We start from the raw sequence: 21,679 nt of genomic DNA on the forward strand, positions 1-21,679 counted from the left end.
GAATCTGTTTGTTTCCTTCCAGGAGCACAGTGCAATCGCAGGCTGGCTCTCTGATAGACAGATGCTTTAGTCATTAGTGAGGTTTCTGTGACTACAACACTGTGTCCTAGTATGGGTGCACTTATCTCTTTTGTTCCTGGTTCGAAGCAGTGATGCTTTTCTCGCCCTTGTGCTCACATGCTCGCTCTCTTTCTCTCCCTCCCGCTCTGTCTTTGATCTTGCTGATATGGGGAAAAATATCGGAACCAAATCTTCAGCGTATTTAACCAAAACATCTTGTAGGATGGGAATAAATTGTGACTGAGTGCAGCAGCAGGAGGCTGCAGTATGGTTGCTTGCACCGCTTGCTTTCTGTTCCTAACAAAACAGCAGCAATCGCCAAGGAGTGCTGGGGTTGTTCTGCAGCTAAAATGAGCACGTAGGGGCTCAGCATTCACCGAGGGCTAAGGTGGTTTTGCTGGGAATGGGTGGACTGTGCAAACTCTGCTGTCATGGTATCTAATGCAGGGATTCATGTGAAACAGGTAAAAAAGGGAGAGATCTTTCCTAATGGCAGAGAGGGTCTCATCTTTCACTAAATCCCTTGGAGTTTTTGCCACGGAGTTAAATGGCCGTAAGATAGCACTGTCACTTCATATTCAACCTCATTACAGGACCAGTGACATAAGCCTGAGAGCTGGGGAGCTCACAGCAAAATCAGTGAAGGCAGGAAAAGTCTTGACCTCAGCTGCGGAGTGAAATGTTAGAGTGGGAGCATTAACCGTCTATCCTTGGGCTGTTTAGCGCAGATTTATACTGCATGTGTTTGTATATGTATGCCAACTTTCAAAAGCTATGAAAAGCTTTTTTACCGTCTCCTGTGATGATACATAGTCAGAGGGGATATGCGGATGAATAAAGGCATAAAAATGCCACAAAATGGGGAGCAGGTGAGAGGCGTGATGGATGTGTGTGCTGTCCTTTGTTAATTTGGTGCTGCCCCTTAGCTAACAGTTATAAAGTGCTGGGAATACAACATGAGGCTTAACTCCACTTGGGATGTTGCTTAGGAGAAGATCCTCGCTGCTTTGGAGCATAGCACGCTGTGTGATGTAAGATCCCCATTCCCTTCTGATCAGCGTTCCCTACTAAGCATGTCTTCATTCCTCCGCTCTACTGATCATTTACAGCTGTTTGCTTTATTTCATGAGAAGTTCTTAAAGGGCTGAGACAGTGGCTGGACTGCGCTGTTCTGTAATGCAGCCCAGAGCTGGCGCCGTGTTTCAAGCAGCCAAATGAGATTCGCGCTCAAGTCCCAGCAGACATCGTTTGTCCCAGTCGCGGGAGTCCACATTTTTCTGGGGTCTAGTATCTCTCTGGACATTTTCCTTGTCATAATAAAGAGGAAGACGTCTGTGGCATCCAGACAGTTGAGGTATATTACCCCCGTACTTGGTAAACTGCCAGCACAGCCTTTTTTGGTCTGACGCGTAGGCACTTCCATATTTAAGGAGGCATAAAATGCGTTGCAGAGTGGGACATACTATCTCCCTGACTTGCTACCAGTTTGTAAAGTGAGTTGCAGTGTTTTTCCTCTGCAGTCATTTTATCATTGTTATAGTCTAATACCTGCATTTAAATCATAAATTAGTGAGCAAGTAACCACATTATGGGCGTTTACTTAAAACCAAATAGTTAACGTCAGAAAATGATGAGTTCTAAAAAATATCTTGGGCAGTCTTTCCTGTATGTACTCCTGATGATGCAAAGGACACTGCACAACCTCTCATGTCGTTTCAGTTTGTTCTTACACACAGCTGAGACAGAAGTGAATGCACGCTTCCATCTTCCTTCAGTGTGTATCTTCCTTCTATGTGCATTTAAAGAACAGATTCTCCTTTTATTTATCAATTCATTAGCTTTGTTAAGTAAAAGAAGTTGGGTAATTGCTGTGCCCACAAGGTGTGTGACACCTCTGACCATCACAGATTGTCTCCTGCAGACCATGCTGGGCAACGAGTGCATGGTGACACATGGCCCAGCATACCAGAGCCCCACCATCCACACCCCTCAGTCATGCCCCAGAAGAGAGGCAGGGAATGGTTTGGGAGTGCTCTTATATCCCCCGATTTTGGCGTAGCTTCGGAGAATGCTCTGCTTAGACCTAAGAGATAGGCATCCATTTCTTTTGCAGAAAGGAGTCCTGTGATGTTACAGCTCCGCATGTGGCTCTGGTTTCTCTGTCCCCAATGGGTGTCTTTGCAGAAAGACCAAAAGGACTTGAATTCTTCTGAAAGCTCATACTCCTTTGAGAGCTACGTAGCCAGCAGATGCTTTACAGTGAAAGAGAACATCCTTTGAAAACAATCTGGTGTTTATTAATCAACAAGAATTCAGTGTTTGGGGTCCTTCGGCAGGAAGAGAGAAGGAAAGCACATGTGGGCCTGGCCTCCTGAGTGAAAACATTCAGGTTCCATCCCTGTGCTCTGCCGAGGAGCAGATTTTGTATAGCATTGGTATGTCAGCACTTTGCTCTTGGTTCCAGTGACATTTGGCAGGATTCCATATGCTTATGTTGAGATTGAGTTGCCCAAGACCCGGGCAGCAGGCCATTCACCTGCTCTCTGGTGTTGCCCTATAGATACCTAGATTCATTAGGGCCCCTCTTAGCCAGAGAGTCCTCGGGACACTTAATTTTGGATGCCCGCATATGCTCACAAGTGCCGTTTCTGGGAAGGCGGGCACTTAGATCTTAATTTAAAGCTGTGCTGTGTTTCTGGTTTATGTGGGTAGGCACCTGGACTCTGTTTTTTCTGCAGGGGACTGAAAAATTAGATATGGACAAGACTAAGTCATGGGCCTAACCTCCTGCCTCGTGACCAACGCTCTCACTCAGACATGCGTAGATGGGCTCTAGGCACTGCTCAGCCTGAGGGATTTGTCCCAGTCCCAGCTGTATCTCAGGAGAACGCTCTCCCCGTCCCTCCCTTAGCTGCTCTGCAGCTGTATATTGAGAAATATAAGGCCAAGGATAAAATGTGAAAGAAGAGATGGAGTATAGAGGGGAGTGGTGACCACAAGCAGTTATTAGGGTGCTGCAGAGGAAGGAGAGTTCCAGGCCCTCCTCCCTGCTGTGTGTTAGGCACTTTACACTGGGTACCACCATCGCCACCAGGAAGCACCGATGGGACATTGTCCGGTTTTCCGGCTGCAGAGTCTCAGAGATACCATCTGTTCCCCATTTGTTGCAGAAGTTATTCGGGTGGCTGTGTGAGACAGACAGCATTACCCTCTGGGCTTCGGTGCCTTTGATGAGGCAGCATCTGAAGTTAGCACTTAACTTAAGCAGACTTGATTTTATTGCCTCTCTGTATTATAGTGCCCATGAAATCATTAAAACTTTTTGTCTGCTCCTTGGTCTTCTGTTGTCTCCCTGTAGTGTTTCTGTCCTATGCTGACTTTGACATGCCGGCCTGAAAAATCAGCAACCATCTTCCCTTCCCTACCCCAGCACACAGTGGGACCTCCCGGGCGCGGGGGATACCTGCACGAGCACTTCCATGGCTTGGTTTCCACCATTCTTGGACGAGGGACACCACATTTGGGAATAATCTTTTTTCCATTTCTGTCTCATAGATTGATGAACTCCCTGAAGGAGCCGTGAAGCCTCCAGCAAATAAATACCCCATCTTCTTTTTTGGGACTCATGAAACGTAAGTGAATGTACATGATCTTCTCCTTTGAAAATGTCTTCTTCCACTGTAGCTAACATCATCTCCACTGATTTTATTGGAACAAATCCTGACTGAAGCCATTGGGAACATAGAGATAGGTCCTGTGAGCCCAGTTCATTTGTATTAATACCTGGAAGTGAAACCTGAAAGTAGGTGGGAACATTGCTGCATGGATGGTATACCATGGTCTAAGCATAAATAATAAGAAGTGCCTGGGTTTCCCATAAAGAAAAGCGTTGGCATAAATTTGCTAAAGGGTCACCTGAACTCAGATGCAGGGAAAACATTTTTCCTTGGATGTTCAGCAGAGATCAGGCTGCTGTATTCAGACACGTTTGGGTTTGTGCCCTGTGTGAGAACTCACTTGGAGTTTGTAAAATGAAAGGAAACAGACCCCGGAGCCTTACGCAGTCCTCACATAGCTTTAAAATATATGCATTCCTGTGGATTTGTGCTGGGGATGTTGTAGGATGGAGCTCTCAGAAGTGATAGAAGAACTGAGCTGGCTGAGCTCATAGGGAAGGAGAGGGATCAGAAAGAGTAAGCTAGGTCTCGTAGTAATTGCTACAAAGTACAGTTTCAAAATTACAATGCATGTCTATTTTAAACTATGTCTAAGGTAGTTTAAAAAAATAAATCACCGTTTCCATTTTGCATGAAATGTTTACATTTTAAAACTTTTCTTTCCCCACTTGCAGGGAACATGTTTTCTAGAATTCCTCGAAAAATAGAAAAATGAAATCCTGATTACATTTTAAATTCAATTTTAGAGGTTTGAAGCTTTATTTAAAACTTATAGTTTATTTTTTAATTTTAACATTCCAGAACGTAATAAGCCCCATAGCTCATACGTCACATTTTGTTTTAAAAATCTTTAAAGGCACTTTCTGCTTAATAAAGATCAAAATAGCCTTTCTTTAGTTAAAATATTTCTTCCCATTGCGGTAGTGAAACAACCTGATATTTTGGTATATTGTGATCTGCTACTACTGTCACAAAATAATCTAAAAAGAATGAAGTTCAGATATACTTATGGTGCTTTAAAATCAGAAACCAAAATGTAAATTTTTTTTTCAACTGAAACATTTTTATCGAGAAACATTTTGAGAAAAAAACCTCTGACCACTTTTATTCTGAAATGAATGAATCCCAAACTACTAGTGTCTTTTGGGTTGGATTTTGTTAGCCCATGATCTGACTGTAACGTCAGAAACACGAAAATGGTTTGTAGTTACTACCTTAATGATTTTAAAAGTGTTATTGTTAAAATGAACTGTAGATTGCAACTCCTTAGTTTCATAGCAGAGCAGTGTAAACTGTTATACTCTCCCTGTGGCAATGAAGGTATTTCAGACAAGGATGTAGACAATTTTTCAGTGTTTACTATACATAAAAGGCTGTTGAAGCATTTCCATACATGACGTTGAGCTAAATTAAGCAAGCTCATGCTAAGTTTCATGCAGTTTTCCTTTGTTATTTGTGTTAGAACTGTTTGTATGTATTTTTGGCAAGGAGACATCTCCTAGTATTAGCAAAAGCATAGATAAAATAATTTATTCATATCCCTTGCTTTATTGTAGCCTGTAATATTTTAGTTTGGAAATCACTGTTTGGCTTTCAGGTAGAAATGCATTCTTGGCTTTGTAATTATATAATTGAGATATTTCTCAATGACACAACTGAGTGTGGATACCGTTCTGTCTCCTGTGTAGTTAAAGGGAAGCTCTTTCCCCAGAGACTTGTCATCTGATGCCTTTAGCCACCAGTTGGCTCTATACTGGCAAACTTCTTGGCCAGTGGGATGATTTAAGTGAATGAAACTTTGCACATTCATGAATGCTGGGAAGAATTAGGGCATAAATCAGCCATTAATCTGAAATAATGTTTACAGCAAGGAAGAAATACGATCCTGTGATTAAAGTATTAGACCGAGACTGAAGAGAGTTGGGTTTTCCTCTGTACCCTGCCATCAGTTTGAGTTTGACCTTGGGCAGATCTCTGTGCCTCAGAAGCCCATCTGCAAAAAAGGGCAACTTCCCAACATTGTGGGGATGCTACAAGAATAAATGTGTTGTAAATGGTGAAGCTCCAAGATCTCATGGTAACGGAGACCATAGAGTTAACGTTAATTGCAAAGATCATCAGGAAAGTAGGACAGTGATTATAGTGAAGAACACTGTGACTTGCTCAGCTCCGGTCATTGGTGACATAGAATCTTCCATGTGGGAATGAGGGGTTTTTTTTTTGCGTTCACTGTTTTTAATTTAACTTACAATTAGCCATCCCAGTAGCATGATACAGAGCACAGTAAACACACTGGATATAGATACCACAGTAAACACACTGGATATAGATACCCAATGAAAAGGAAATTATGCTTTCTTCAGTTTTATATAAGAAGTTAGAATTCTACTGTGAAGTATGTCAAAAAAGCAGGATAAATTACCACTCTCTTTAAATTATTTTTCCTTGCATTGTGCCTGAAATTAGTTGGCCCAGTGCATAGCTGACTTCTGCAGCGGCAGAGCACAAAATCCCTCCTTTGCTGTGCTGTCTAAAAAACAATTTGGCCACAAGCACCCTGTGTGTCTCATTGTTTCCTTGTATTACTCATCTGCCTATATTCACCCATTGTTCTTGTCTTATATGAAATTATAAGATTTTTGGGAAAGAGAACATTGTTATTGTGTTTGCACAGAATCTAGCATGGGGAGGCTTATTCCAAGAAAGATGCTCCCAGGCTTACTGGCAGTATAGAGAGTAACAAATGCCACTGCTTTTTCTGTCCAGTAGTACAAGTGATAAGTTTTGGCTTATGGGTTCTAGGCACTCCTTACATGCTTTAACTTTTCATATGGCATTTTTAGGTCTTTCTTATTTGTAACACATAGGATTGGAAGTTTGGTCCCTTGCTATCGCAGGCAATTACGTCATATAATCCCTTTCATAAACTGTTCAAGTGCCAGCTCCCAGCAGTAGTTAATACAATAAATGAGACTTGTTTAGGTTGTTTCTAGAGAGACCCAGCATGATTTTGCAACATCAAACATCTGAATGGTGAGACAATCCATTAAATCAGACTCACAGCAGTAACTCAAAGCCAGTGTGTTAAATAAGTAAGTAAACAAATAAGTAAATAAAACTGAAAAAGAAATTATGGAATGAGCAGAAGACGAGGGAAAACATTTGCACTGTTAATGTGTTTAGGTTTTTTTGAAGACGTTAAGTCCTTTTTTGAATGTTACCTGTGTTAAAATGCAGTGCGTTCCTGGGGCCCAAAGACCTTTTCCCATATAAAGAATATAAAGATAAGTTTGGGAAGTCGAACAAGCGAAAAGGATTTAATGAAGGCCTGTGGGAAATAGAAAACAACCCTGGCGTAAAGTTTACTGGCTATCAGGTAAACTACTTTTACTTCTATTCCTCCTTATCTTTCTTGTTTTCTTCTCTGAAGACTTCTTGTCAATGTAAACGTTGTATGAGTGATGTGGCAGGTCCTGGTTTTGGTGGAGCTAGAAAGTTTCACAGCTTTTGTAATGGTGTAATGTAAAGACAACTGTGGTCTTGCACTCTGTGACAAATTGAACCTTATTCATGCTACAGAGTCTGTTGCTTTCTGTGATATTCTGGGGTGGTGAAGTGGAAAATTCTGTAGCAGATTTAGTTGAATTAAAAATGGAAGGTTTTATTTATTCCAGTATAAACATGAATAATTTCTGACTTCTTTCTGTTGTTTATGTTTATATCAGATTCAGTGTATTTTACACAGACCTTAAGGCCACTGTACTTTTGATTTTTACATTGATAATGTATAACATGTAGGACAGCACTGCCAAAGTTGTGAGGGATGAGAAGGTGGAGGTTTAAGCTGCTGTTACGAGATAGTAGCTGCTGTGCAACAGCTCTCCCTGTTGGATGTCTGGAGCAAAAAGTCAGTGAAGCTGGAGGGGGAGAAGAGTAGTTGGTGGGCTGTATAAAACCAAAGAACTTTTCTCATTAAATAAATGTGGTCCTTTGAAGGCAGAAATCACCTCCGAAAGAAGGCAAACACCTATTACATTATTAGCACAAAACCTTACAAACCAGAGATACGGACCACCTGCAGACAAGCTGCTGCCCCTCTCAGTTCCTGTTTCACATTTTCAGCCCTGCAGATGTTTTGCGTACACTTGGGGATTTAAAAAAACCTGGTGAATAGTCTGTGGGAGATGGACTGTCAAAGAGCTCTCGGCCTTCTGGTCAGTGTTTGCTTTTTCCTAACAGAGAGATCTTACCCTTTGGGAGGTTCTGTAAGACCTGTCTTCTCCCCTGAATAAGTCTCTCTTATTGCAGCACAAGTCTAAAAGTTTCCGTAGTTTTGCCCAAAGCAGGACATGCCAATCCTCTCCACAGAACAACCCTTAGTTCTCCAGCAAACACGTCTTTGCTATCAGATCTTCTGTTTCTGTGTAAACCCTTCAGAACATGCTATCCCAGAATCTGCATCTGATAACTGTTTTCAAGTGGTGACTGAGCAAATTGCCTTTGCAGCCTTTTTTCTTGACAATTGCAATAACCTGAGCTCTTCCTGACTATAGTGATTCAAGCATAAGCTGTCTGTTACCAGTATTTCTGTCTCCAATACAAAACAAAAATTAAGTAATAGATTTTAGTGATATTTTTGTTGTTTATATTATTATTGGTATTCTTATTGTTCTTTTAAAGGCAATTCAGCAACAGAGCTCATCAGAAACTGAAGGAGAAGGAGGAAATACAGCAGATGCCAGCAGTGAGGAGGAAGGTGATCGGGTAGAAGAGGATGGAAAAGGAAAAAGAAAGAATGAAAAAGCAGGCTCAAAACGGAAAAAATCCTACACTTCAAAGGTTATCTTCTAAGTTTTTCCATTGTTACCCATGTGCATTTATAATGAGAATATGGCAATCTGTTCTTCCTTCTTTAGCATTTTGATTCTAGTACCATAATGGTGGTGTTCAAACAGGCAGGGGGAAGCACGCTTGCTTTTGTAGACAGCCTTGGTGAGACAGCAGTTGAAATACTCTGCCCTGTCCTAGTGCCCACACTTTGAGCAGGAGCTGAAGGTATGGGAAGGAGTTCAGAAGGGCCGGAAAGAAAATCCATTGAAAGATGGATTGATAGGTTTGATCATCTTAGATAGGTATTTCCTCATGAAGAACGGAAAAAAAAACCTTAGGAGTGTGTCTCCTGGGAGACATGAGTTCAGGTTTCGCTCCTGTCTGGGAGAATTCAAGCTTCCCTCTCCCGTCTCCAGTGTGAGTCCCAGATGCCATGCTAAAAGATATGGTAGGGCCAGATGTGCTCAGCTGCCCCTCTTGCAGCTGAGTGTAAAATACTTCAGTACAGGATGCATAATGGGAGGGAGGATGAACTAATTCATTAAGGAGGGAAGTAGGGCACTCAATTTGTAGATGAAAGACCTGCATTGTAGTACCTACCTGCCCTGTTAATATCTAAGTAACAGCACAGATGAGGAAGCTAAGAGTAATGTGTTTCAGACTGCCTAATAATGCCTGGTGAACATAATCACCTGCATAGTGACAACTTTGGGTTCAGATACGCTTCTCTCTTGTCACCTGAGTGAAAGGGTGCAACATTATAGTCACTTCTCTGTGTGCCTCCAGGTCTGTACTTTGCTTAAAAAATGTGGAAAGTGTGGCAGAGTCACGTACATTCACATTCATGTTATTCTTCTCTGAAAGTGAAAACTAAATGAAATGAAAAGAAGCAAGCAATCTGATCCAGGCTCAATCTGGGGGAGAGCGTGAGTTTTCGTGGTTCATCCACTGAACAAAATGTATTAAGTAATTTCACCCCCTTTGTGTGTTTTACATTAGAAATTCAGGTCTGGTCTACCATCTTCTTTCCAGAAGACTGGGCAAACAGAGGATTAGGAAAATGGTGGCTTAATGCCACAATTTATCCTTTTGTACTGTAGAATTGCATAACATAAAGGGAGCAGAAAAGATGTATTGGTTCCACATGGCTTTAATGTTAATATATTAAAGCTGACAGCACTAAAAAAAGTATGGAAAGCAGCTCTGCTAATGTTATTCTCGTTTTACATCTCTGTGTTTAATCAAAACTTTTGTCAAGCTGGCACCATCTGTTTCATTAACTAACAAAACCTACAGGTGACCCGGCACTAATACCCATCTCCTATTACTCTGTCTGCTTTACAGTCAACTGTGCTGCTAACCTGTGTTGAACACAGAATTTCTCCTTTTGGTTCACTGATGGCAGTAGCTCCAACTACTTCACCTTAAAAACACTTTTCACCTGACATATCCTCCCCAATATTCACCTTGAACAAGGAACCACATGATCAGACGGTATTTCACATACATTACAAAAGTGTCTTTCTATGGCTGAAGCTCAGTTTTTACTTTTAAACTCTGTTGTTGCTCGTTTTAGAAGTCCTCCAAGCAGTCACGGAAATCTCCTGGAGATGAAGATGATAAGGACTGCAAAGAGGAAGAAAATAAGAGCAGCTCTGATGCTGGGGACGCAGGCAATGACACAAGAAACACTTCTTCAGATTTGCAGAAAACCAGTGAAGGGGTAATCTTCTGTTAATGTAATTCATTTCCCATGCAGTTTGCTACCGGGGGCCTTTGGAGCTAGGGGTGAAAGGCACTGCATTGGTGCATACCACGTGCAGTCTTTTTACGTGGCACTTCAGTGCTCAGAATGTGTCTAGAACAGAAACATGGGGCTGGACCCTGCACTGGTATAAATTTTGCTCTAGAGAAACAACTAAATGAGAAAAGATACTTACAAGCATTATTTTTGTTCCAACACTTGCATGGATGTCAGCTCAGGGTAACTACTGAAAACCAGGAGCTGGAATGATGCAAAATTGATGTGAGAGCAGAATCAGACTGTTTGCATAATGCATGTTGGCTCACTAAACAGTGGGAGCCTGCTTATCCTTTCACACTTGTTTAAAATCTGTGCAATCCTACGGACTTCTTCGGAGTTCATGAGGGTTCATGTGCACATTAAAGACTCTGCATACTGTGGGTTTTAGAGCAGATCCTGCTTGGGTTATGATCTTTCAGGGAGGGGATATACAGTCTGCTCCAGAGCAGGTTCATGTGATCTCCTTGTGTGTGCTTGTGTCAGTTGTGTGTTCATATCAATATTACTTTTTTGTGACCACAACAACAGACAGGAAGGCTGCAGAGCAGGGGAATTGTCATGGGAATTGGTCAGGCTCCTTTAACAACCACTACTATTTCTGTGCCTCTGGAGCAGCACAAGCCTCCCTGCTCCAGCAACTACAGCTCCGGCTCAGAACCAGTTCTTGTGCGGCTCCCATGCCAAGGCTCTGCCACGTGGCCAGCAGCCGGGCTGGGCTGTCACAGGAGCTGCTGAGTGACACGAATCCCCAGGTGTGAGAGGAAGCCAGCCAGCACAGGCTCTCATCTGACACTGCCGAGGTGCCTTAGCACCCAGCTGCGTGCTCAGCCTCAACCCTTTCTCACAAAACACAACCTCTGGGGAGCTGCTGTCGTCCCCTGCTTAAAGACTCCTCACACAGCTTCCTTCCCCCTTGTCTCTCTGTGATACAGTGTATGTGTTCTCTGGCTCTTCGTCTTAACAAAGGCTTTGGTCTGTGGCTCGTGGGGTCAGGAAGATAATACGCCCTGACCTTCTCCCATTCACTCTGAACGAGCAGCTGGCTCGAGCCAGAGACTGATGCAAGGAGACGCTACGGCCGGCTGTGCCTTCCCAGCACCTCACCCCCACAACTGGAGAGTCTGGGGCTGCTGAGTGTGGCGAGTGCGTAGTGCAGGTGTTGCCCATGTTCTGGCTAGTGAGCCCTGTGACACTGTTGTTATCTTCAAATAGGCATTTGAGTGAGAAAACTGGCCATAAGGTCCATTTGAGGTGGCAAGAGGTTCAGGAGGGCAGTGACAGGGATATGTCTGTGAACTTCAGGCATGTTGTCCATGTAAGGACCAAATGCTCACTGAGTTTAGTCAGTCACAGATTAAGTGGCTAAAATGTCACATAGGATGTTGGCTTTGTGGCTGGTGACATTCATATGGCTCCTCCCTCTGTATGTGACATACTTGTAACTGGGAGGTAGAGTCCAACATCGTGGTGTTCTGCAGCATTTTCAGGATTGCAGATATTTCAGCCCCTGTGCTGAAATATTGTCAACAGTCTTTGTGTCCTTCCTGCCAGCACCAACTCCACAGAAATACTCAGAGTCAACGCTGCCGTTACCCACATGAGGAGCTGGCTCTGCTCAGCCTTCTGAAACCCCAGCACTTGGGCTTGACCTCACACTTGAACGACCACTCTTTAACTAGATCTTGGATGCTTTTAATATTATGGGAAAGGTGGAGTTTTAGTAGCACATACTGAAGAGAGGTGGAGAGATGGTTTTAAGGGCAGCTTGAGATAAAAGCACTGATAAATTTGGAGAAATTCATGTTCTAATCCAGATATTTCACCTTGAGCATTTCTGCCACAGAATCAGCATTTCACATGGAAATCCTCTTCAGCATTTCTTTTTAGATTTTGTCAGTAGTGCAGTTCTCTTCTAGGACCAGGAGGGGACACTCCACCTCCTGGTGTCCTCAAAGGCAGGCCAGGTGTCTTTTTAGAAGGTATGCCTTCATCAGACACAAGGCACTCAGGGAAAGAGTAATCAGACTTTTTTTTTTCAGTTGGTGTTAAACAGCCGGTCACACAGTGTGTGTCTAGGCTGACCTCCTGGGGTACAGGGCCGGCTGTCCTGCAGCCACATTCTGCTGGATATCCAGACTGGGAGTCGCCCATGCACTTGGATGTCTCTCCTGTAGAAAGGAAGGATGAAAAAGACCAACATGTGCCTGCAGAGTTGGGATCTGGTCCTCTTCTTCAAATGCATGAATTCAGAAGAATGTCTAGGTCTGCTAAAACACACCATCGTTCATGAGATTATGGTCTCTTTAAAATCGTTTAGCTTGTGAGAAGAGCACTGGACCAACAACAGGCAGCCTCTGTGCAGCACAGGAGCTGCATACCCACCGCTTCGCCTTCCTGCGAGGCCAGCCAACCTCAGGACGGCTGTCTGGCCATGAGATGGCGCCAAGAACACACCAAAATGGGGTGCAACCTCCCTCCCTCCCCCGGAGGTGGGGTGTTGGGGGCTGCGCGAGACACACCGGAAAAACGTGTTTCAAAATAAATGTAGAAAGGAACCACGAAGGCAAAGAGACAAGAAAAACAAGAGTTCAGGGCCCTGATCTCAAGGACAGGCATGTCCCATTCCCCTGGTTTGGCCACCGTGACCGGCTGCTTGGAAGACGCCTGGTATGGAGGCTGGGAAGGGCGGTGGAAGGCAGGTGGGCAGAAGGCTGTGGGCTCAGCTGCCCTACTTGTGGTGCTCCCCGCGGGCTGCGTCCTGCAAAGCCTTTGGCGCCCGTGCTCTGCACCTCCCAGGTCTCTGACCACACAAGAGTTGCCTAAAGGGCACAAGCAGCTTTTCTCTTAATAAAGCTACTAATAATAACGAGGGAGTGATTGTGTTTTGTAATGCCTGGACTGCAGGCTGAAGAGACGACTCCCTTCTTCAGGCCAGAAGGACCCTTGCCTTTTAATCACCCTCAGCATTATGGGGATCTTCTTGAAGGGTTAACGGCTGAAGTCAAATGATTGTAGCAGCATCTTCACCTATATTTTTTAATGAGATTTCTAACCTCCAGGTGGTAGAGGAAAGCTTGAAAATGTGAAGTGATGGCTTCCGAAAGACTCAAAACCCAGAGCAAATAAAAGTACTTCCAAAGCTATGATATTTTTTCAGCCAATTTCATACTGTTCAACGGCTTAACTTGTGATTTTTTTTTTTATCCCTGGGGTTGACAAAGCTGCGTTGTTTTCTTTATCCCCATCCCTTAGTTTCTCAACTGTTCTTGAGGACTACAGGCACTCTCAACAGAAGAGACATTAGCTTCCTCAGACTCAGCCACAATTTATAATTGTGTCCTGCCACTACCTGTTTCTGAAGCTCTTTCCGTCACTGCTGTTCTTCAGCTGATTCCTTCCCCAGAAAGATGCAAAGCCTGAACCTCAGGGGTTTATTATCTAATATTAATTAACTAATAATATATTAGGTAAGACAGCCCATCCCAGAGTTTGCTCAAGTCAAGAGTCACAGAACCTCCCCATGACAGTCCGCTGCTCTTATATACTAAATTGTTTGGCATTTCTCAAAATAGCACATAAACGGAATATTCCAGTGGAAAGATATTCATGGCTTTGTGTTGTTTACTTTCTATGGTACAAAATTAGCTCATAAATCAGTGAATTCATGGCAGCAGATTTACATTCCACATTTAAATCTCCGGTGACTTGTGTGTTTGGTTCTTGGCTGGCGTAACTCTGAATCTTTATAACTGAACACCTAAGTTGCTTTTTACTTTTACTCTCTGGATACCCATATAATGACGTTTGAAAGCTGGTTGTAGTCCCTGCCCTGTTAGGGACTATTTGAATGTTAAGGTCAGCGCTCAGGGTATGTGGCAAGTTTTTCTTTTGGTATTCATTACTTTAGTTACAGCCCAGACATTGTGTTGGCAAATGAGTCATTCTCTTATTGTAGGGATGCATGTGGTTGCCTTTCAGGAGGTGAATGATCTTGCTGAGTCTTTGAAAAGTCGTAGATTTGTTGGAAATTAAATATTTTTTTTGCTCCTGGTGCCGCCTGAATATTAAAGTGGGGTAAAGGGCTGCGATCTTTTTACTCACACTGACAATCAGTTACTAACATGGGAGTCAGTGGATCTATTTGTGGAGGCGACTGCTTGCCAGCATGAATAAGGGGATCAAAATCTGGTCCAAAATTACTGCCATCTGATACTATTGCAATTGGGAGAACATATTTAAAACAGCCTGTGTCCAGGACATATTTTTTGTTGTGATGTTCTTGGGGGGTAGCAACAATTCCAGTTACCACTGTGAAAGACAAGTGGTGTGGCCAAACTGGCCAGAGAAACACAGGTTCATTGTGTCCTTCTGATGTGGTTTTGAGATGTTTGGTTCCTTTGTTCTTCCTTCTTTACCTCGCAAGAATAACATTGGTTATGCTGCATGACAGGTTTGGGGTTTTATCAACATAAAAGCATAGCATTTAGGGCTCTATTCGATGTAAAAGCATTTATGTGGGCATTTTTCCAGAAAATGAAAACAGTACCTATTTCTGTCTTGTATTTTTTTTTTTAATTTGAGGTAAGTTAAAATCTACCCTTCCAAAAAAGATAACATTTGTAAAAATGTGTTTAACTATTGCACAGTAAAAACTTCTATGTAGAAATCAAATAGTGGCATACTCTCTGGTGTAGAGAGGGGTGTTGTCTGCTGCCTTCGCATGGCTCAGGGTAGTGGCACTGCTAAGTAAAGCAATGGGACATAACTCAGGAGAAACATAAACGTCTGAATGCAAGTTGAGATTAAAGCAGCCAGAATAGATGAAATGGACTCTTCGCATCTCTGTGTACATTGAATCCTGTAGCCATTTTGATGTCAAACCAACATGGAATAACAATGATTGTACCGAGCAAGTAAAATAATTACCCTTCTGCCCGTGCAGCGAAGCTTTTAAAGTGCAGGATGGCTGAGTCAGTTGCCAGACACTGTTGAGGAAGGAATTTTCAGTGCCAGAAAAAGCCAAGGCAATTTGTGGATTTAGTTTTATGCCCTGCTCTCTGTGTTCTCTGTCCTTCAGTTTTATTGATGACTGAAATTTTTCACGCGAATCAGTCGGATTCTGTGCTCTTTCTTTTGTGTGGAGTAGCGTTGGTCAGTGTGGCACACGTTGCACCATATCTTTACAGTAAAGCCGAGAGACTTGTTCAAACAAAGATGATGCGAGTTGATCTGTTTCTGAAGAGACGTGAAACCATGGAGACCATGGAAACTGCTCAGCTCTGCCGCATCCCTGTTGCGCGGCGGCCGCGGGGGCCTGACAGCGCCTGCTGGGCAGGGGAAGGAGCCGATGTCCCTGTGCGGCCCCGCTGGCCCCGGGGGCTGACGGCAGCTGGGGAGAAGAGAACTGCTGACTTCTGGGGCACCTGGGAGCGTGCCTGGGAGACAAAACGTATGTCATGCTGGAAGATGGTGCTGGACACTGTGAAAATCCTAGAGGACGATTTGCATACCTGGCTCATCGTCGTCCCTCTTGTGCCACACCGTGGCCCAACAGACATATCTGTGAGATGCCGGGAAGTGGAAGTATTAATATTCCCAGTGCCCCGTGTGAGAATGGTGCTTACCCAGCCTTCTGGCCTTAGCCTAGAGGGGAATCGTTGTTAGTAAGTGCAAAGGTTTCATGCTCCAAAAGGACGGCTTTCCTTACTGGGTCTGAGAGCAATACCGTAGGGCCGGACTGTTTCACCGCCCGTCCTGCCTGTCAGTGCTGGGTAGCAGCTGTCATTGGGAACTTCAGCAGAAGGGATGGTTTGACTGACTCACCATTTGTTGTTGGTTTAATGGGTGTCTGCACCTCCCTCTGGAGGGAAAGAAACGGCAGCGAACCCCTCCAAGCCACGTCTCCAAAGCATCTGGAAGTATAATCATCTCATTGACCCTTACACGGGAGGGAGGTCAATGGAGGTGCGGTGCTCTGGATGAGCAGCACATTGATACACCTTTCGGGGGGAGGCAGGGCTCCGGCAGTTCCTGTAAGCCATCTTTACATGCCTGAGCATTTTATAATAACCCCTTATCATGTGTCATTCGTCAGGATGTACCAGGACCTCCCACACGGAAAGGGCAGGTTTCCATTACTTACTGTTTGCAAACCCCTTGTTGTGGGAGAGAAGAACCATGTTGAACAACCACAGCCCTTAGTTCAGAGGTGCAGCAACCAGACTGGGATCCCAGACTGCGAAGTGGGCACTCGTACACTCTTATGCCCTTGGACAGAGCAGCATAGTCCACTATAGCTGTGGCATCCACACAGCAGGTGTGATGGGCCAGAGCAGGAGAGAGCTTAGGTAGCAAACTGCTACTGCAGGGAAGCTAAAATGTCTTCTTTTTATGTCCTACTCCAGATCCTGTGTAAAATGAAAATTCCATCATCCCCAGCAGATTTTACCTGTACACCCTCCCTTATTCCTTGATGTTTTTTTCTTGGATGATCACACCAAATACAGTACTAATTCCTTCGTACTGCTTGTATATTGTGTTTTTTTCCATCCGTCAGGGTGTGGGTGGACAACTATTCACACTCTGCATTCTTTACAGAGGAGAGGGGACGTCTTGCTCAGGGCTAGGTAGTCACGTAGCATTGCATGTCTTCATGTTGTTGGATGAAAGCAGTGCGTCCCTGTGCCTGTCGGTGAGTTTTGCTCTCTCTGTTTAATGTGAAGACACCGAGACTTGGAGACACTTGCCATGATCACATGAGGACAGACTGATCCTGTTCCCACTAGTATCAGTGGAAGCAAGAGCGGGAGTTGGACTTGACTCCATTGACTCAGTCATGGAGCGGGAGTTCTTCCTCTTCTGTCATCACCTGACAGTGAACTCCAAGGCAAACTCTTTCCAAGTTCGCTGTGAAAACCTTTACCTTTCCTCATCCTTGCTCAGCGTTCAGTTCCTTGAACAAAAGGGCGTCTCACTGCGAGGCGTTCGGGAATACAGCAGTGCCTCAGCTTTTGCGTGAAGCGTATCAGTGATTTAGTGAGTGGAAAAATGCAAAATCTGGTTGTGTGTGAAGTATACTACAAGATTCGTAATTAAGTGATTGGGGAACACATAAACCAACCAACATACACGATTCAAGCTGCTTATTTGAATAAAGCCCTAAGCATTTACTTTTAAACTGTGTTCTTCAGTATTTCATAGTGCTATGTCTAGCTGATGTAACATAAGCAGTTTTCTTCAGAAGAAAATTTCTGTTCAAACAGACCAGGTAGTTCCTTGTACCTGTGACTTTGAAGTGCAGGAATACAGCATTAATTGTACCGTGTTTGTTGCAGCGTGTTTTTTCTTACATTAAATGTTATATTTTTTTCTCTCTCTCTCTTTTCTTTTTCAGACTTAACCAACATAATGACTGCTGAATATTAAGGGAAAACACAAGAAGGTTACCATGTTTGGTTGTCTAATATTCTTGGATTTGATATGAGTCACCACATCTGTTCATTAGTACCATCAACAGCATCCCAGTTTGTATGCACATTATTCACATTCCTATCTGTTGTGTTTGCAGAAATGACATTTTACCCTTTTTTCTAAGGGTTACTTTTTGATTTTCATATTATTTGGTTGCATGAAGTTGCCCTTTACCAGTGGCTGAGGTTTATGAAGATATCGCATACTTGAACATGTTTTAGATTCCTTTTCTAGATAGAAAAGGTGTAACTCCAAGTTATATCATTCTAAATCAGCATTTTTTTAAAAACAAGTAAATCTTAGAAGTGAGTCCCCTCCATACAAGACTACAACAATATCTTCCACCTACAAACATACTTTTAAATTTCCCTAGATCCATACTTTGTTGAGTTTTGATCAGTTTCCAGCATAAAAGAAATTCTTCTTCAGTTGAGATCACCGCCAAGTTCAATAATGTAATAAAATACCTTTCCTTATTAGAAGTACCTAGCTAGTTATACTCTTAATACTTCTCAAAATCATGATGTAATGTACACTATCTGACTTAGTTCCTATATGTGGAGTTAGTGAAAGTCTTTTTGTGTTTCTTTAGATTAATACAAGGATTTTTTCCAATGCCAACACAATTTGAAATTGTTCATTTGGATGCTTTCCATTTTTAAGCTTACTGTGATATAGAACCCTATGGGAAACCAAAAGAAAACATCAATTTTAAATAATGAAAGGCTTAAAAAAGGATGCTGTCATTCTGGCTTTTTTTTCCTTTTGGAAATAGAACTAGACTAGTAAGTAAGCATTCCAGATCCATTATTCTGTGTACATTATTGTTGCTATTGTGATAATAGAGATTTTTATTTATTTTTATGCCAGCTTTTATTGTGAAAACATATTTAGTCTGGTTTTATCAATCCTTGTTATGCTTGTCCTTGGAACATCTTTTGCGTATTCAAGGTTTGTAGTTGACGAGTTTACTGTAAAAAACTAAAAAAACCACAACAAAAAAACAAAAAACAAAACAAAAAGAAAACAAAAAAATGTATTGTTTTTACAGAATAAATTTATTGGAATGTGTATTGGGAGTAAGGTTTGAGGTTGTAAGCAACTAAGTTAGCGTCATATTTGGCTTCATACGTGTAATAATGTGAGGTATTAATGTAAGTCAAGTATTAAAGCAAAACATTCTGTTAACATGAGTTGACCATAATAGATACAAGTGCAGGTGAGATCTTTTATTTTTTCTGTACTTTGCCTTTTCTGGATAACGGGAGGTTATTAAATTCACCTTGAATGTATTCAAAGTTTCTTTAAGAACATCAGAAGTCCCAGGGGAGGCTCGCATCCCTGTGTGGGAGCCAGCATGTCCTGCTGCAGCCCAGCGGCTCCGGCTTTGTTTTCTTGGGAGGCCGTGCTGGGGTGGAGCCACCCCGAATTCTAGCGTACTTGGGAGGAGCCCACACCAGGGAGGCCGGGTGCTGGAGGAACTACTGCCAAGTTCCTTTTGGCCAGGAAGCACCGACAGAGATGCCTGGCGGTTATTTTGGACCTGCCCCTTTGGCTGGAGGTATAAAACCGTGGGTTCTCTCTTCTGAGCACTGCTGTGAACTGCACCTCAGTGTTCAACGGGAGACTGCTAAAGCGCCAGTTTCTTGCTGCTCTGGAAGTCCCCTCGTGCAGGCTGCAACGCGCATGCGCATGAGCTGAAGCTTTCTTGCTACCGATTAGGCTTAACAAAACAATGAAAATTCTCTAAATCAAAACACCCAAAAGTCAACATCCCAAAATAAAGTGTTTCCAGTTAAAAAGTATCAGCTAATTTCATCTGTGAGAAAGGCACTAACTGTCCTGCTTTTACTATAAATACACGTAGAAGTCATAGAAATAGTTGTAATTGCAAATAGAAACATCAGCTACACAAACCAAGGTCGCTGTATTTGCTGCTACTTGTTGATGACCCAACGGCATTAGCAAAAGTAGCTGCAGAGCAGAACACGGCCAAAAAAACCCTCCTCTCTGCAAATGCATGCTACAGCGCAAGGCCTGGTTGTTCACGGGAACGAGCCCTCCGTGCCCGGTGCAGAAGTGCTAGTAAGCACATGCTTAACTTCCAGAATTGCAGAAGTGAATCCTTAAAAGAACTAACAAAACTATATGATTTGCTTATCATATATGGAGTCTTACCATAAGAGTTGATTGCTTCTTAAAAGATTTCTTGGGTTTTTTAACAAGGCTGACCCACAAGACATACTTTTTGACAAATAAAACATGTGCATGTGACAGAGTTATGTACGTTAATTTCTGACACTTCAAAACGTTGACCGTCACATTCTACCCTAGCTCTGCATAAGGGTTGCTAGCACTGATACTCTTCAGCGTGTGGAGGCTAAACATTGACATCATTATTACTACTAAACTTCATGCAGTATTTCTAGAACTGTCAAAGCAGCTTACTGAAAAGTCGCTATGTGAATTAGCAACCCCGCTGCCGCGCAAAGTCAAAATGTTGAGAAGTGGTACTGAAGGCAGTCGTCTTTATTTTCCCTTTTTGAGTAGGATAAACAAAAAAGACCGTGCAACTTTACACAATTGTGTGATTTTATATGTCTTACAGGCTTCATTTGGGTTCCATTTGAGCAGTTCAGTTACATCCCAACCCAATTATATATGTGGCCAAAAAGAGGAGCTTTGCTATTCCGTTTTTTCTTCTTGTTTTGTTTTCATAAAAAACTCTGGCTTGTTGACACATCTGTAAGCCAGCAGCTGGGGAAAGATCCCGTACATTATGTTCAATATCAGAAAAAACTGTTTTGCTTCTTCAGGGACTCTGTAGATGTAAGGAGTTCGAGCATGAAGAGAAGCACCAATATGGGAGAATTGAGCCTGTGGTGTGTATATAACATATATATTAAAAAAAGGGTAACGCTGATGTGTATTTTGGAAAGACAGCATAATCTGCATGCAAGTACGCATCTCTCGTGACATTTTCCAAGCCAACCCTTTTATTCCAGAATTATCCATCATACTTTTGCACAGCGGTATAAAAATACAGTCTAAACTAAGGTAATTAATATCTTGGTGTAAGAGGCCTAAGAGGAACTGTCAGTACCGTGGTAGGAGGTTTATTTTATGCACATGGTGGCCCTGATCTCTACATCAGGTGTAGGATTTCACCCTGGGCTTATTCATGCAACAGGGTCCATGATCCTTCCCCAGGCAAGTGGCCGCCAAAGTGCGGATCACCATAGGGATCTGCACTCCTAAGCCTCCGCCCGGTAGTGGGGGTAGGACTCACAGCCTCCTAGTGAGGAGCATCGTGTTTGGCATCAATGGGAAGCAGACAGACACTCGCTCACTCTGAATATGAGAAAATAAAACCTTGGAAGCTATGTTAGGGGTCTTTTTTGTTGTTTTCTTTTTTATCTTAAACCCAGTCTTCCAGATTCTGAGCCCAGAGCTCCTGATTATTTCAGAAAACACCTGCAATATTTGGATTTTGGGCTGGGGGTGGTTCTGAAGTATAGGTTAGGTTTACAGTGAAGGTGATACGCAAAGACGAGCTTGCTGGGCTGAAGCATATTTTTAGCATAAACAAACATTAAAGATAGAAGCGTCAGGATAGTCTGTCTTTTGTCTCCATCTGTCACCTGCTATTTCAAGTCACGGCTCATTCACATTAACTATTGTGTGTCCAATTTTTTTATTATTAGTTAGTTAGCAGTGGAGGAGATCTGAGCAGATAAAGATCTATTTGATCTTCAGCAGAACAGGAAGGGACACCAGGATTTTAGTAACGCAGAGGAGTACGCTATGGCCAAATCACGTCCTCTTTTCTGGCTTCAGC

At 42.9% G+C, this 21,679-nt stretch overlaps 2 protein-coding genes across 2 annotated transcripts in view; one reads left to right on the forward strand and one right to left on the reverse strand.

Moving 5' to 3' along the window:
- The first annotated feature begins 884 nt into the window (after positions 1 to 884).
- LOC104622327 (hepatoma-derived growth factor-related protein 3) lies at positions 885 to 18,831 on the forward strand. The gene is made up of 6 exons (XM_010289065.1): positions 885 to 929; positions 3,616 to 3,692; positions 6,975 to 7,113; positions 8,418 to 8,576; positions 10,144 to 10,290; positions 17,765 to 18,831. The coding sequence occupies exons 1-6, from the start codon at positions 885 to 887 to the stop codon at positions 17,768 to 17,770; spliced, it is 573 nt and encodes a 190-aa protein (XP_010287367.1). The 3' UTR covers positions 17,771 to 18,831.
- Positions 18,832 to 20,122: 1,291 nt separating this feature from the next.
- The window catches only part of TM6SF1 (transmembrane 6 superfamily member 1), a gene marked incomplete at its 5' end in the record, with an annotated part of 19,401 nt that continues 17,844 nt past the window's right edge, over positions 20,123 to 21,679 (reverse strand). Inside the window, one exon of the mRNA XM_010289064.1 lies at positions 20,123 to 20,718. Coding sequence (XP_010287366.1) covers positions 20,527 to 20,718 — 192 coding nt within the window. The remainder of the gene's footprint in view (positions 20,719 to 21,679) is intronic.

This window comes from Phaethon lepturus, unplaced genomic scaffold, assembly GCF_000687285.1.
Source record: "Phaethon lepturus isolate BGI_N335 unplaced genomic scaffold, ASM68728v1 scaffold18096, whole genome shotgun sequence".
NCBI lineage: Eukaryota > Metazoa > Chordata > Aves > Phaethontiformes > Phaethontidae > Phaethon > Phaethon lepturus.

Bases quoted from the DNA above. Each gene is read 5' to 3' on its own strand.
- LOC104622327 (XM_010289065.1), top strand. From the start codon at position 885: ATGCGGATGAATAAAGGCATAAAAATGCCACAAAATGGGGAGCAG. The intron at 930-3,615 runs GTGAGAGGCGTG...TCTGTCTCATAG, and splicing joins TGCCACAAAATGGGGAGCAG to ATTGATGAACTCCCTGAAGG. The intron at 8,577-10,143 runs GTTATCTTCTAA...TGCTCGTTTTAG, and splicing joins AAAAATCCTACACTTCAAAG to AAGTCCTCCAAGCAGTCACG.